At 44.6% G+C, this 14,698-nt stretch overlaps 1 protein-coding gene across 3 annotated transcripts in view; it reads left to right on the top strand.

Moving 5' to 3' along the window:
• Positions 1-14,698, top strand: part of KCND3 (potassium voltage-gated channel subfamily D member 3) — a 271,395-nt gene that overhangs the window by 248,381 nt on the left and 8,316 nt on the right. For all 3 annotated transcript variants that reach the window (XM_075615266.1, XM_075615264.1, XM_075615265.1), the window contains exons 5-6: positions 4,416-4,517; positions 6,883-6,975. In XM_075615266.1, coding sequence (XP_075471381.1) covers positions 4,416-4,517; positions 6,883-6,975 — 195 coding nt within the window. The remainder of the gene's footprint in view (positions 1-4,415; positions 4,518-6,882; positions 6,976-14,698) is intronic.

Here is a 14,698-nt window from a genome sequence, read left to right as displayed (position 1 = left end):
CCCAGTAATTTTACCAGTACATATCTCAAGAACTGGGGGATCCCGGAGCTGAAAATAGCTTTGTCAGGTCTCGCTCCTTCCCCCTGTTCCCATCCTGTAAAACTGAAGCACAAAGCTGTCCAATGTCAGAACAACTTCACTGAGTTGACAAGCCTAAGGCACTTAGTGACTTGAATGGTGCACTGATGTTAGACCCAACAAGACTAGAACAGCAGCACCAGCAGTGTGATATGATGAGGATTGCAGCAAATATAAGGGCAAGTTTAGACTGTTCCACATCTTCCTCCAGTAGACCCTGTGTATATTGAGTAGACTGGGATGTTGCTGAGTCTCTGGACCAGGAGATGGTGTAGTTGGAAGACGGGGGGGGGGGGGGGGAGAAGGTCATGGGACAGTGACAGTAAAGAGACAATCAAGGTGAATATGAGACATGGGGAGAATGCAAAGGGCAGAGTTGTGATGTGGGTATTTTTGCTACAGTGTATCTAATTCAGTGTTAAAAGCCCTCCCTTAATACATGGCTTGCTCGTATACATTTTGGGGATATGCACATGGAGGTCTCAAAAACATATAGGGCCATCTATGGAAGACTCATTGAAAGATATCACAACTAGGGTTGCCAGGTGGCTTCTCCAAAAATACTGGACACAATGGTGCAAGGTGCGATGTGCTTGAGACAGATAGACACAGACACACACAGACACACACACACCCACCTCTCACTGCTCCATGCAGGCAATCAAGATGGAGGAAGCAGCCCAGCCCCCTAGCAACAGCCCTGCTCAGGGAAATCCTGCAGCCCCCTAAGCCAATCAGATCACTGTGTCCAGAGAGGTAATACCGGACACATGTCCAGTACTAACTCTATTTTTTTACTGGACAGAGTGTCTGAATACAGGACAGTCCGGTTCAATACTTGATACCTGGCAACCAACAAACAACATATTTGTGGGGAGAAAGGCATGGTAGGCGGTGCAGAATAATGGTTGTTTTGGTAATGTACAGCGCCAGCTTTGGCCAATCTGTATCTGCGAAATACTCAACCGGCAGTTCATTTTTAAAAGTTGGCAACTACAAGCATAATGCAAAAGGTGTTCATCAAATATTCATGATTTTAGCCGGTTTGGAACTGTGACAGCGAGGATATTTACCTCTACAATTACAACACTTTGCTTCCTTCTAAACTCCAAATGTAATTAACTAATAATAATTAGAGGGAGACGAGCACCGCTCTGCATGATTTTACAGATTTAAGATCACACACTAAAATGATTCCAAATATAATTATGACAGACTCTCTTTTCATGTATTTACCTTTTGTGACTGAACAGAGATCCAAGACTTTTGAGCAGGGATTGAACAGAGAGTGCTTTTGATTAGTTAAATTACAAGCACTCGGCCACTGTCTGAAACAAAATGATCTGTGTTGAAAGGAAGCTGTACTGTTTGATGCTTGCGATTTTCTCTCTCATCTGACAAAATGTACTGTATCGGATGCACGGGAGCGTGTGTCGGACGCACGGGGGCGTGTGTCGGACGCACGGGGGCGTGTGTCGGACGCACGGGGGCGTGTGTCGGACGCACGGGGGCGTGTGTCGGACGCACGGGGGCGTGTGTCGGACGCACGGGGGCGTGTGTCGGACGCACGGGGGCGTGTGTCGGACGCACGGGGGCGTGTGTCGGACGCACGGGGGCGTGTGTCGGACGCACGGGGGCGTGTGTCGGACGCACGGGGGCGTGTGTCGGACGCACGGGAGCGTGTGTCGGACGCACGGGAGCGTGTGTCGGACGCACGGGAGCGTGTGTCGGACGCACGGGAGCGTGTGTCGGACGCACGGGAGCGTGTGTCGGACGCACGGGAGCGTGTGTCGGACGCACGGGGGGGTGTATCGGACGCACGGGAGTGTGTATCGGACGCACGGGGGGGTGTATCGGACGCACGGGGGGGTGTATCGGACGCACGGGGGCGTGTATCGGACGCACGGGAGCGTGTATCGGACGCACGGGAGCGTGTGTCGGACGCACGGGAGCGTGTGTCGGACGCACGGGAGCGTGTGTCGGACGCACGGGGGTGTGTGTCGGACGCACGGGAGTGTGTGTCGGACGCACGGGAGTATCGGACGCACGGGAGTGTGTATCGGACGCACGGGGGGGTGTATCGGACGCACGGGGGGGTGTATCGGACGCACGGGGGGGTGTATCGGACGCACGGGAGTGTGTATCGGACGCACGGGAGTGTGTATCGGACGCACGGGAGTGTGTATCGGATGCACGGGAGTGTGTGTCGGACGCACGGGGGTGTGTATCGGACGCACGGGGGTATGTATCGGACGCACGGGGGTGTGTATCGGATGCACGGGAGTGTGTATCGGATGTACGAGTCCAGGAAAAGCTTATTACACTAGCTAAGTATCTCTCTTTTTGGACCAGGTCCATAAAGCTCTGTTAAGTAACTTAAAGGAGCAATCCAAGCGGTGATTTATTTTGCAAGTTATTTTTTTTTTTAAACACAGGATTGAAGCAGGGGGGGGGGGGGGGTCTCCGGAACTGAACCCCACTCATTTCAGTTCCGGGGACCCCCTGCTTCAAGAGATACTCACCTCCAAAGGGGGAGCCTGTATCTCTCTGCTTTTTAAAGCTCCCGCACCACGTAGGCCAATTATATTTACTACTCATAAATTGCATCCACACCGGGGGAGGGACTAGCACAGATAACATTCCAAGATGCGCTGTTTTTACGTAAACCCTTTGCTTGCTTTATTCATTGTAACATCGCCGGAAGAAGAGATCAGTGTATCTCTAAAGCTCGCACATATAAAAGCATTTCGTTAGCCACAGAACGGTATCATCTATTCATTTTTGATTATTAAAGCTCGGCTAACACGGTACTGATACATTATATATGTGTATGTATATATAAAGTAGGAGCCTTGGAATGAGTTTTACATGTTGGAAATCAGCCACACTCATTTTTAGCATACCTAAAATCTTTAATGTAGTTTCACTCCTTGAAATCATAATTTTTAGGAATTAAGGTGCCATTTTGTGGACAAGAAATCCTAAATTTAGATGCTTAGACTGATAGGCATGAAAAGATTAGTTTTTGTTTTGTTTTATTGTGTGCATAAAATTCTAGAACTGTATCTATATTAGATTATGTTTGTTTTTATTACATTTAAGATCGCAAGGAAGACAATTTGTTGATAGAATCTTGTTACATGGTTATAGCTTTTACATGGCGTAACTTTTCTGGAGTGTATTTACCCCTGAGCTCCACGGTCCCTCCGGCACTCACGATCACATGATCGTTCCGTCGCCGGTGACGGCACAGAAGAGAAGTCGTCGTCCTCCTTTCGTTGCACTTCCTCATAGAGCGCAAGATGACGTAGCTACTACATCATAGGGCCTCCATGAGTGCCAGATCCCATGACGTCTAACTATGTCTACAGGGCACCCAAAGGGTTAAAGCAGTAATCCCCTAAACTACCATTAGTTTACATCATTTGAACCCCATCTTCACCTCTAGCTGATCCTGAATATTTTTTTTCTCCATGAACCCACCTCAGTTCATGAGATATTTAAGTGCCATTGTTTCTGGTCTCATAAAGGACTCAATATGGGTGCCACCTAAACCTCACACCCGCAGGCCAATAGGAAGCTGCAACGTCATCAGATCGCAGCTTCTTATTGGATGGCCTCAGAAAACATATTTGAGGTTACTTTCATTTTACCAGCACATTAACTGGTAAATATCTCAGAAACTGGTCAACATTTCCCCGGAGGTCGGAATAGCACAGTTCAGCTCCTGGGGACTCCGCAGCAGAATGGGAATACTAACCGCCAGCCATTTCAGTCCCGATGTAGGTGATTAGCGTTAGAACTAGGAGTTAAGCGTAGGGAAAGAGGTTAAGGTTTTTAGGGTAAGGGGTTAACGGGTTAAAGTTTTCAGCGTAAGTACTAAAGGTTAGGGATTTTCGTGCAATGTGTTAACAGGGTCGGGTGTTAGAGGACACATTACCTGCAGCAGCTAAATGTCTCAGCGGTGAAGCGGCGGAAGAAAGGCGGGAGCGAAACTGCCGCGTCCAAAATGTACTAGACCGACCCCATGGTCAAAAAAAAAGAAAAGAATACATTCCAAAAATATAGGGATTTCTGCTTAAAATTCATCATTTTCTCAACTACAAAGGAACACGTTGTGTCTAATTACTCACTTTGTTATACGATCATTAGGAGGAAATTGAAAAAATAACCATAGAATGTTGGTAAATATTAATGTTTGGGGTTCTTTTTCAGCCCAGAAATGTTTTCAAATAGCTCCTCACATCTGTAACCCCTTCTTTATCCTTCTCATGGTGGATACCAGCACAGTGCTGTTGTATGACCCTGTTGTGCTTTTTCTTCCTGCCCACCCATAGAAAGCCCGGCTTGCAAGAATCAAGGTGGCCAAGACGGGGACTTCCTCTGCGTACTTGCACAGCAAACGGAATGGTCTGCTCAACGAGGCGCTGGAACTGACGGTATGTGTGTCATCGCGGCGTCCCTATCGGCCAATAATGGCTAGATTCATTCTTCGCATTTGCCCAAAACCACAGGGACCTCTTAAACACAACCACGTTGTGTGAAAGCCTCCCAGATGTCAAGAAAGAGCGTAGTCTCTGAAGTGGGAGACCCTGGTTGAAGATGTTTTGCCAGCGTTGTGACCTAATCTCCCCGTAAATCCTTTGATACAGGACCTCTGTGGGTGTACAGTAGCAGTGCTGAATAAGAGGAAAGCGGCAAGAATGCAGACCCCTTTCTTTTAGGGCAGGAACTGAAGGGGTTAAGAAATTAAAATAGGAGTTTGACGGCTGCCTCCAGCTTGTTGTATGTGGCTGTGGATTTCCGAATGCCTCCGTGTGAATGCTTAGTTAGTTCAGGAAGGTTGTATTATAAAAAGTCACACTAACCCTTGCATTAGGATTCTGCCACACATCCATCTTCACCAACGTCCCTTCCTATCAAGTGCACTGAAACTCAACACGTTTGCATTGGCTTCCATAGGTACAACAAAGTTGAACAGGCTCAGGTGCACCTGAGTCTTAGAAGATAAGCTATTCAGAAGGCCAAAACTCTGCTGTAAGTCTCTGTAAGAGATGTGTGCAAAGGTACATTTAATGGAGACCGATTAGGGTGAAATTAAATCCCAGCTTTATTGCGCTTGTTCCTTTAACAAGGCAAAACATACAAAAACACACTCTGTGGTATAGAGGTCTTGTCCCCTTGTCTTGCTGTCAGTATACGGTCCTTCTGTGTGCATCAAGACATCATATTTTCCTCAGGTCAGCCCAGTTGTGGGCTAAGGAAATCCCTGCAGTCCTCTTTCTCCTTATGTCAGCCCAAATGTGAGCTAATGAATCTTCTGTTTCTCACATAAGGCTTTTTCTAAAGAGTCCTAATCAGCCAGGTGGGGTGTGCTTGATTGCCTGTGTGCAATTATCCAGCACTGCTGGATTTAGAGGCAGTTTATCTCAAACAGTGATAAGTTCCTGTTACAGTCTCCTTAGAAATCATGCACCAAATATTGAATCACTTGGCTGTTCCATGAGATGGAAGGAAATACCACATGAGCAAAAGGCCTATTAAATAAAATATATAAACAGGAAAAAAGAAAGGCGAGTATTACCTTGGGAGTAAAAAAAAAAATGAAATGCTAAATGTATAAAGTATTCACAGAATGGGTGTATTTTCATATCAAGTAGTGTGGAATTATTTAATGATGGATACTGGCTGTGGTTACTTGTAGAAGTTGGAATCACAATGAACTAATGTCCAGAAGAACTTGCAAGTTATTTTCTGGTGCCTCAGACACAGAGAGGTAAAGTCACAAGAAGTTTGCATTGAGTCTCCGAAAAGGTTGTCCCACCTAGGTGTCCTGCGGTGGACAATTGTCCACCTCTGTTATTAATGACCTGGTTCGGCACTTAATGAAAATCCATAAGCATGCACAGCCAACCTCGTTCTTGGCCCTGGTCAACTGTATATGACTGTGTGTAAAAGCCATACAGTATGTATTCAATTATATGCATATGTCATCCGTTTTATTACATTTGTAATATATGTGTGTGATATTTCCCACTAGCACATATGTAACATAAAATGTCCCATACTGTACATACATATCGGGGCTCACGTTCTTATTAGTTCCGACATCATGCTTACATTAATTATGTTCTGTATTGTTATTCTACATGGGCATATCTTTTAACTTAGTTATAATGTTGACATTTATAACCTAGAGAGGACACATTCAAAATTTGTCAGATGTGTTTCAAAAACGGACAGCAGCTCTTCCAATACAGCTTTAATGGCTGTTTATATAGAAAAGAGAAATAAAATAGTTACAAGGAATTGTGGGTACTAAAAAAAGTCAACCAAAGTATTAAGAGGTTACAAAATGTCACATGAACAAAGAGACCTCCCAGACAACTCATCAAAAGGAACACTGTGTTTATGGAAGTATAAAGACGCTGCACCGAGCTTTGGTTACCAAGTATGTACACTGAACATGTTGAGATGGACAAGGACACAACTGGTCCATTAAAACCTTCCACTTTGCTTTATCTTATACTTTCATTCACACAAATCCCTTTTCTGTTGCACAAACATTTTACTTGTCATGCCACTGCTTTATCTCTAGTGAATAAGGATACTCACGAACCCTGTACTCCAATACGATGTTATGTACATACTTTTGTCTGTCTATCTTCATGGCTTTGTCGTAGGCCTACTTAACCTTCTGTCTTCCACTAACCCTCTCTAGCAGTGGAATGATTAAATATTCCGAAGCTGCCTTTCACAGCATGTAGGAAACGTATTAATGTTGAGCTTTGTCCTTCTACTTAGGGCTCCACAGAGGAAGAGCCACACATTGGAAAATCAGCCTCGCTAATAGAAAGTCAACACCACCACCTGCTGCATTGCCTGGAAAAGACAACTGTAAGTAGAACCTGTGAGACATCTCCCTGTACAACCCACAACCTCTCTCCATGCAGAGGCTGAGGGGGATATTTACAAATTTAAAAAAAACATGTCAAATGTATTTTACAAGTTATCCCAACATTTGTGGCACTGTTGGGGGCATCTTACGTGATCTGAAATACAAGTGGTCCATATAGATTTGGGAATCCTCCAACCCAATAATTAGCCCCAATAGTGGTTAGAAATTGCCTAATCCAGTGTTTCTCAACACTCTCCTCATTACGCCACAGACATTCCTAAGGTTTTAGGCATAATCAATAAATTGCCAAGCACATATCCCTTATCAGATGTGTGATTAGCTGGTTATCCACTACAACATAGCCATCAACTCATTTTGTTGTTGAAGGGGTCAGAAACGCACTGAACTCCAGCCCCACTTTATTAGTAGAGCTGTTAGAATTACTTATAATTAATGTTCTATTCTGCCCATTTTGTGCTTACATGATTAGCTTGTATTTCTATTAGGGCAGCAGAATTTGCCTTCAATTTGAGTTTGGGGCTTTTGACAAATACAGTATTCCCCGAATATCCAATGCCTCTCTGCTTAGTAGTTGAAGACGGATTTACGTTCTATAACTCCATCAAATATCAGAACCTAACATCCAGCTTGTGTGTCCACAACACAAATTTAAGATACAAGTGAAATGTATTTTATTTAATGAAATAAAAATGTATTCATTTCAGTTTTACTTTTGTAGAAATGAACGATACGAAAGTTATTTTAATGTGTGGTGGTGTGTGTGTATGTGTGTGTGTATAGAGAGGGAAGGGGGAGGAGGTGTAGAGAGGGGTGGGGGGTGTATAGAAGGTGGGGGGGGGAGTGTGGGGGTGCAGGAAGGAAGATTACGATGTCCTTTACGAAGAGCCAGTCATTCTGTCTGCCAGATTTTACCTGTGAACAGAACCCAGATCCAACTCACATCAGCTCATATTCGTTATGTCAGAATGGCCAGCAATGCATTGTACTGCAATATAACATGCAGAGCAATATAACATGCAGAGCAATATAACATGCAGAGCAATATAACATGCAGAGCAATATAACATGCAGAGCAATATAACATGCAGAGCAATATAACATGCAGAGCAATATAACATGCAGAGCAATATAACATGCAGAGCAATATAACATGTATAGGAATGCATTGCTGGCTGCTCAGGCAGTAAAGGGGAAAATACTATTTTATATAATGTTCCGGAAGCATTAGTCTGTTTCCTCTGACTTAAAGGGGCAGTCCGACTTAGAGATATAAAAAAAAATTTTTAAACAACATTAGGGCTATATCCACAAAGCTGTTAATTCCAGGCTCATCATGTCCGTTCCTGTTTCAGGCAATGTCAGGTGACATTAAGTATGTTTTAGCGTTACTCCGATCCAGACCCTGAAATGAGTTAAACATCCAAGTTCAGACAGAGAGAGGGAAATAACGCTATGGTGGTTAAATCATATGGAACTGTGGCGTTACACCCCTCCAGACATTGCAAAGCCCTATTCCATGCTCTGGATGTGAACGCCAAGTTGAGGCATGACCTAAGTAAAGCAACGCACAAGTCCCGCCGCTAACTTTAACAGACTAGAGTGCAGGGTTGGGCCACACCAGTCCTGAAGGGCCACCAACAGGTCACTTTATAGCACCTTTAATATACATAGCGCTTCACAGCAGTAATTCACGTGACAATCATATAAATAACAAATAATACAATTAAACATGATGGGAAGAAGTGCTTTAGACATAAAAGTAGCATTTAGGAGTCCCTGCTCCAAAGAGCTTACAATCTAATTGGTAGGTAGGAAGGTGTTCTTGTAAGTGCGTCTGCAAGGGGCCAAGGTTTATGTACGAGGTGTAAAGTTTCAGCCATGGAGCTACTCATATGCTTCGTTAAGCAGGTGTGTTTTAAGGTGGGTCTTAATGGTGGATAGAGAGGGTGCTAGTTGGATATTTAGAGGAAGGGCATTCCAGAGGTGTGGTGTCAGAGTTTTAGCAGTCGAGCAACAGAGGAAAGGGCGTATCTTTGTAATATTGCAAAGGAAAAAACTACAAGTTTTAGCTACCTTTTGAATCTGACAGGAGAATGTGAGAGCAGTCGAGTGTGACCCCTAGACAGCATGCTTGTGCTACTGCTACTATGTGTAGGGTGTAGGATAGTACTGCCAACAGTAATGTGGAAGGAGGTAGTAAGGCCAGGTTTGGGAGGAAATATGAGGAGCTCCGTTTTTAACATGTTAAGTTTAAGTTGGCAGAGGGCCATCCAGGATATAGCGGAGAGACATTCAGAAACGTTGTTCTGTAGAGCAGGTGTAAGGTCAAGGGTAGAAAAGTAAATGTGTCATCAGCATAGAGGTTATATTTGAACCAAAAATATGTGACTCACCTAGAGAGTGTGTATAAAGAAAAGCGAGAATAGGTCCCAGGACAGAGCCCTGGGGTACCCCTACAGAGAGATTGATAGAGGAGGAGGTGGTGTAAGCAAAAGAGATGCTGAAAGTACGAAGGGAGAAGTAAAAGGAGATCCAGTATAGAGTTTTGTTATGAATACCAAGAGTATGGAGAATGTGAAGGAGAAGAGGGTGGTCCACGGTGTCAAATGCGGCAGAGAGGTTAAGTAATATGAGCAGAGTGTAATGACCTCTGTCTTTGGCAGATTGGAGGTCACTAGTTATTTTAGTGAAGGCTGTTTCAGTAGAGTGAGCAGTGCGGAAACCAGATTGTAGAGGGTCTAGGAAAGACTAGGTGGTGAGAAAATGGAGCCAGCGACAAAATACAAGACATTCAAGGAGTTTAGAGGCAAATGGCAGGAGGGAGACAGGACGATAGTTAGAAAGGCAGATAGGATCAAGCTTGCAGTTTTTGAGTAATTGTATAACTGTTGCATGTTTGAGGGAGGAGGGAAAGATACCAGGGTAGAGGGGAGAGTTAAAAATGTGTGAGCGTAGGGATTATAGTAGGAGCATATAGGTTTTAGGAGATGGGAGGGAATGGGGTCAAGAGGGCAAATGGTAGACAGAGAAAAGGAGATTAGCAACAATACATCCTCCACTGTAACGACGGAAAAAAAGAGTCGAGGAAGGCAGGAGGAGAGTTAAGAAGAGGTGTAAAATGGGAGGAGGATACAGATGGGATTTCCTGATGTAGGTATTAGAAGGGCGAGAACGGCAGAGAGAAAGTGGAGCATGTAGATCAAGAGAGGAGGATAGGACAAAGTTGTGGTTCCTAACCAGGTTGTCGGGGTCTGGAGCAGAGCTGAGAGAGGAGAGGGAGGAGCGTTAAGTGGAATCAAAAGCTGGTAGGTTAATAGAGTGCAGGCCTCTGCAGATATGAGGGGTAGATGGAGGTGGAGAAGTGAGAGAGAAAATGAGATGAGGTGATGGCCAGAGAGAGGAAAGGGGGAAATGAAGAGAGAAAAGTTTTTAGTGAAAAACAGGTCTAGGTAGTGGCCATCCTTGTGGGTGCTGGCAGCAGTCCACTGTTGAAGGCCAAAAGAAGGTTAGAGAGAGAAAGCAGGAAGCCCAAGGGAGAGAGGGGTCATCAATATGGCAGTTGAAGTCTCTAAAGAGAACAGGGGAATCTGATGGGAGAAAGGAAGAGAGCCAAGATTCAAAGTGAGATAGAAAGACAGAAGAGGGTGAGTAGAGGTAGGTGGGCGATAGATTACCGCTCTGTGAACAGGGAGAGGAGAGAAAAGGTGGGCAGTGTGAGCCTGAAAGGAGGGTAAAGCAAGAGAGGGAGGAATAGGAAGGGTCCAGTAACGGCAGAGAAGAGAGGAGCAGTCCCACGCCTCCACCCCCCCCCCCCCCATCAGTGCGTGGAGTGTGGGAGAAGGAAAGGCCACCATAGGAGAGGGCAGCTTCCAGTGCAGAGTCAGACTGAGTGAGCCAGGTCTCAGATATAGCAAAGAGAAGCAGGGAGTGAGAGAGAAAGAAGTCATGCACAGAGAGGAACTTGTTGAAAAGGGGTCGAGCATTCCAAAGAGCACAGGAGAAAGGGAGAGAGGAGGGAGGGTGACAGGGGATGGGTATGAGGTTAGAGGGTTGACACCAGAAGTAGAAGTTGCATATGGGAGGTGAGGATAAAAAGATGTAGAAATAAGGCAGGGATCAGGATTGGGAGAGATATTCCCAGAAGCAAGGAGAAGCATGGAAATAAAGATAATGTGTACGGATGATTTCTAGGGGTGTGTTTTAGTGCATGGGGTATAGCTGTGCAGTGTCAGTGGGCGCAGGTAAGAAAGGAGTTCATGTGAACGGAGAAGGAAGGAGAGATGAAGATATATGAATAGGGTTAGAGACAGAATGAGGCCGGTAGAAAGAAACGTCCTTTTGAAAATTAGCGAAGTCAGAGCAAATATAAATAGTAGCACCGGCATGGCAGCAATATTTTAGTCTATAGAACAGAAATACCCGGGCGCTACCTATAAATAGTTAAATGTGGGATAAGGGTATAATAACAACCTTGGTAGTGGGCAAAGTTTCCCTCTGTTTCTTTTCCTCCTGTGACTCTAACGACCCCAAGGAGGATCTACCCAGGATCCTTCAAAGTAAAGGAGACAAGAGAAGGGGATGGGGGAGCACTGGTGGAATGATAGAGTAGGGTACAGTCTGATTCAGGTGTATGAGACTCTGAGGTGTTAAAGTGGATGTTTTTAAATCAAAAATAGCTTTAAACACTCACACGGCCTTGTGCAAATGCTTGCGCATCAAGGTATCTTTGCGTCCTCACTTCTTTTCCTTGTGGATTCGGTCTCCGCCTCTAGTCTGAGCTCTTCCTTTCTTTTTTGATGTGATGTCGCCTTCTTTATCTTGTGGGTTCGGTCTCCGCCTCTCGTCTGTGCTTTTCCTCTCCTTTTTCTTATGTATGGTGTCACCCTCGGAATAAATATGAACAAAATACGAACAAAAATATGAACAAAATATATGCGCAAGGGAACAATATAACCAGAGGTTATAATCTTTAAATAAAGATATTTAAAAACACTCACACGGGCATGTGTGGGTGCGCTCTAAAGGGGTGGTATCTTTGGGCTCCAGGGGGTAGTCCCACTTCTCCAAATTACAAAACTTGACTAAGTGGCAAGTGGTGAGGGAGAAGAGAAAGATATGTCAAAGTATTACTACTCACACGGCCAAGTGTGAGTGCACACTTGGAAAGGTATCTTTAGTTGTTCTTTCTATCGTCCTTGGATGGGGAATTGTAGCAGCCTCTGATGTTGATTTCTCTCTCCCAGAATGATAAATAAAATTATAAGCCCAGGGAGTCAAGGCTAAAGTCTTTATTCAAAATAAAAATAATGATAAACAACAAACACACCGCTTACTCAACTAGTGAGCTGCGGTGTGGGATAGGATTAAAAGCTAGACTAACTACGGAGCCTGAGGAAGCCCATAGGGCGAAACGCGTTGCTCAAAATCCCCCAGCTATTTTGATCTGTTGCGGCCACCGTCGGGAGCAGGACACGGGAAGTGCAGAGCTCCATCCGAACGCGGAGAGAGTTTTACTGCAGCACCGCGAGCCCTGCTAAACATGCCCTAGAGACTGGCTTTTAATCCTATACCACCCCTTTAGAGCGCACCCACACATGCCCATGTGAGTGTTTTTAAATATCATTATTTAAAGATTATAACCTCTGGTTATATTGTTCCCTTGCGCATATATTTTGTTCATATTTTTGTTCGTATTTTGTTCATATTTATATACATTTATTCCGAGGGTGACAACATACATAAGAAAAAGGAGAGGAAAAGCAGACGAGAGGCGGAGACCGAACCCACAAGATAAAGAAGGCGACATCACACCAAAAAAGAAAGAAAGGAAGAGCTCAGACGAGAGGCGGAGACCGAATCCACAAGGAAAAGAAGTGAGGACGCAAAGATAGCTTGATGCGCAAGCATTTGCACAAGGCCGTGTGAGTGTTTAAAACTATTTTAGATTTAAAAACATCCACTTTAACACCTCAGAGTCTCATACACCTGAATCAGACTGTACCCTACTCTATCATTCCACCAGTGCTCCCCCATCCCCTTCTCTTGTCAGCAATATTTTAGTGCTGGGATAGGTAATATCCTCCTTTCCAGCGTAGTTGAAATCCAGGATTCAGGGCCAGTAGGTGTTGTGTTGTCCACGCCTGTTGAACTCCCTGTTAAACTCTACACTGTATGCCACTTAAAAAGGGCTACTTTAAAGATGGGCTGCTTTACATGCAGGCTGCTCCCCCCCCCCGCGTCTAGTTATATAGGTCGAACATGTCATCTGACTGAATTAAAATCTACCCAGACAGCTTAATTAGCACATGTGAGGGACATTAAAACAAATGGTATTTCTAATGAGACAGTTGTCCTACCAGGGTGTTAGCTGTTGGAATTGCTAGTATATGTAGTGCAGAGTAACTCCGTGGCTCAGTCAAAGTCTGAGCCACCTGTGCTGAAGCAGGGATATCCTGAAAACCTGACCTGTTAGTGGCCCTTGAGGACTGAAGTTGCTCATCCCTGCTTTAGTGGATATGCAATGTTAACGACTCATTTCAAAGTGATTATCACTAATGGCTGTTCTAGTTATCATGATGCTCTTTACGGGAGAAAACAAGACTTACTGTTATGTTATTGTCCTTTGAAGATAAACTTCATGTCAACATGACGTTAGGTTAATGCCACGTTAAGCAACTTAACGAAGCTTTGTGGATCTGAGCCTCAGTGTAATTGCTTTTCTTAGAAAGATTAAATCAGCTGTAAAGTTACTTTCATCTATTTGCATCCTGCTAAAAATAAAATGAATATTTTTATCTGGGTGCACTAAATTCAACACTTAGGTTTCTCTGATTCCCTAATGAAGACTTTATAAGTACTATACAAGAAGTAACCAAAACAAAGATCAGTTTACCTGTTAATTTAAGTCTTATCACCGAAAGAAATTAAATGAGGATTATAGCAAATAAAAATATTACTTGTGAGCACATTCACGTCTCAGGGCAGGTCCCCAGTGGCCGCTGCGGCCTCCGCGCCACACATCACAGCACAGCCCTCTATGGGGCAGGCTACAGTGGCCGTGTGTGTGGGCGCGCAAAGCGCTGTGACGCGTACGCTGGCAGGGAAGACAAGAATTTTTTCTTCCCGTGCCGTGATCGGCGTGCACTAATGGAAGGGCAGATATGCCCCGTCATGGCTGCGCCCCCCCCCACGCACTCCCCATGAGCTCACCAACAGACCGCCAGTCGTGGCTTTAAACTGTGCACACACCGCCAGGCGCGCGTGCTGCAGGTATGAATGGGGCCGTAGCCTCAGACAGGTCTGCAACCCTGCTTTTCACCATTATCTCCTAGCATATAGTGCTTCCACTGCAGCAAGGGATTCTGGGAAATTACATACAGATGAGCACTCAGTGTATCACTTTGCACATTTTAGCATGGACCCCTATAAGCATATGCCTTCCATATTATAAAAGACCCCAGAAAGATTTTGTTTACCGTGGACATGTTCAATTTAAATGAATATTTACAAATAGGTATACATGACCAATTAGGTTAAACACCTTTTTTATCTAGCTCAATTTAACCTATTGCACCTGCCACTGTTCTTAATTCACTTTCATCCTAGGAAGAGCTGCCCCTTTAAAACATTAACTAGTATACAATTCTGCTACGAGTCTTGCTGAGAATTTTGTATTATGGAATGAGTTTGCCTGTGGATCTA

This window comes from Ascaphus truei, chromosome 9 (genome assembly GCF_040206685.1).
Source record: "Ascaphus truei isolate aAscTru1 chromosome 9, aAscTru1.hap1, whole genome shotgun sequence".
Taxonomy (NCBI): domain Eukaryota; kingdom Metazoa; phylum Chordata; class Amphibia; order Anura; family Ascaphidae; genus Ascaphus; species Ascaphus truei.
The sequence above is the reverse complement of the archived record's forward strand: the minus strand, read 5'-3'. Positions and strand labels throughout refer to the sequence as shown.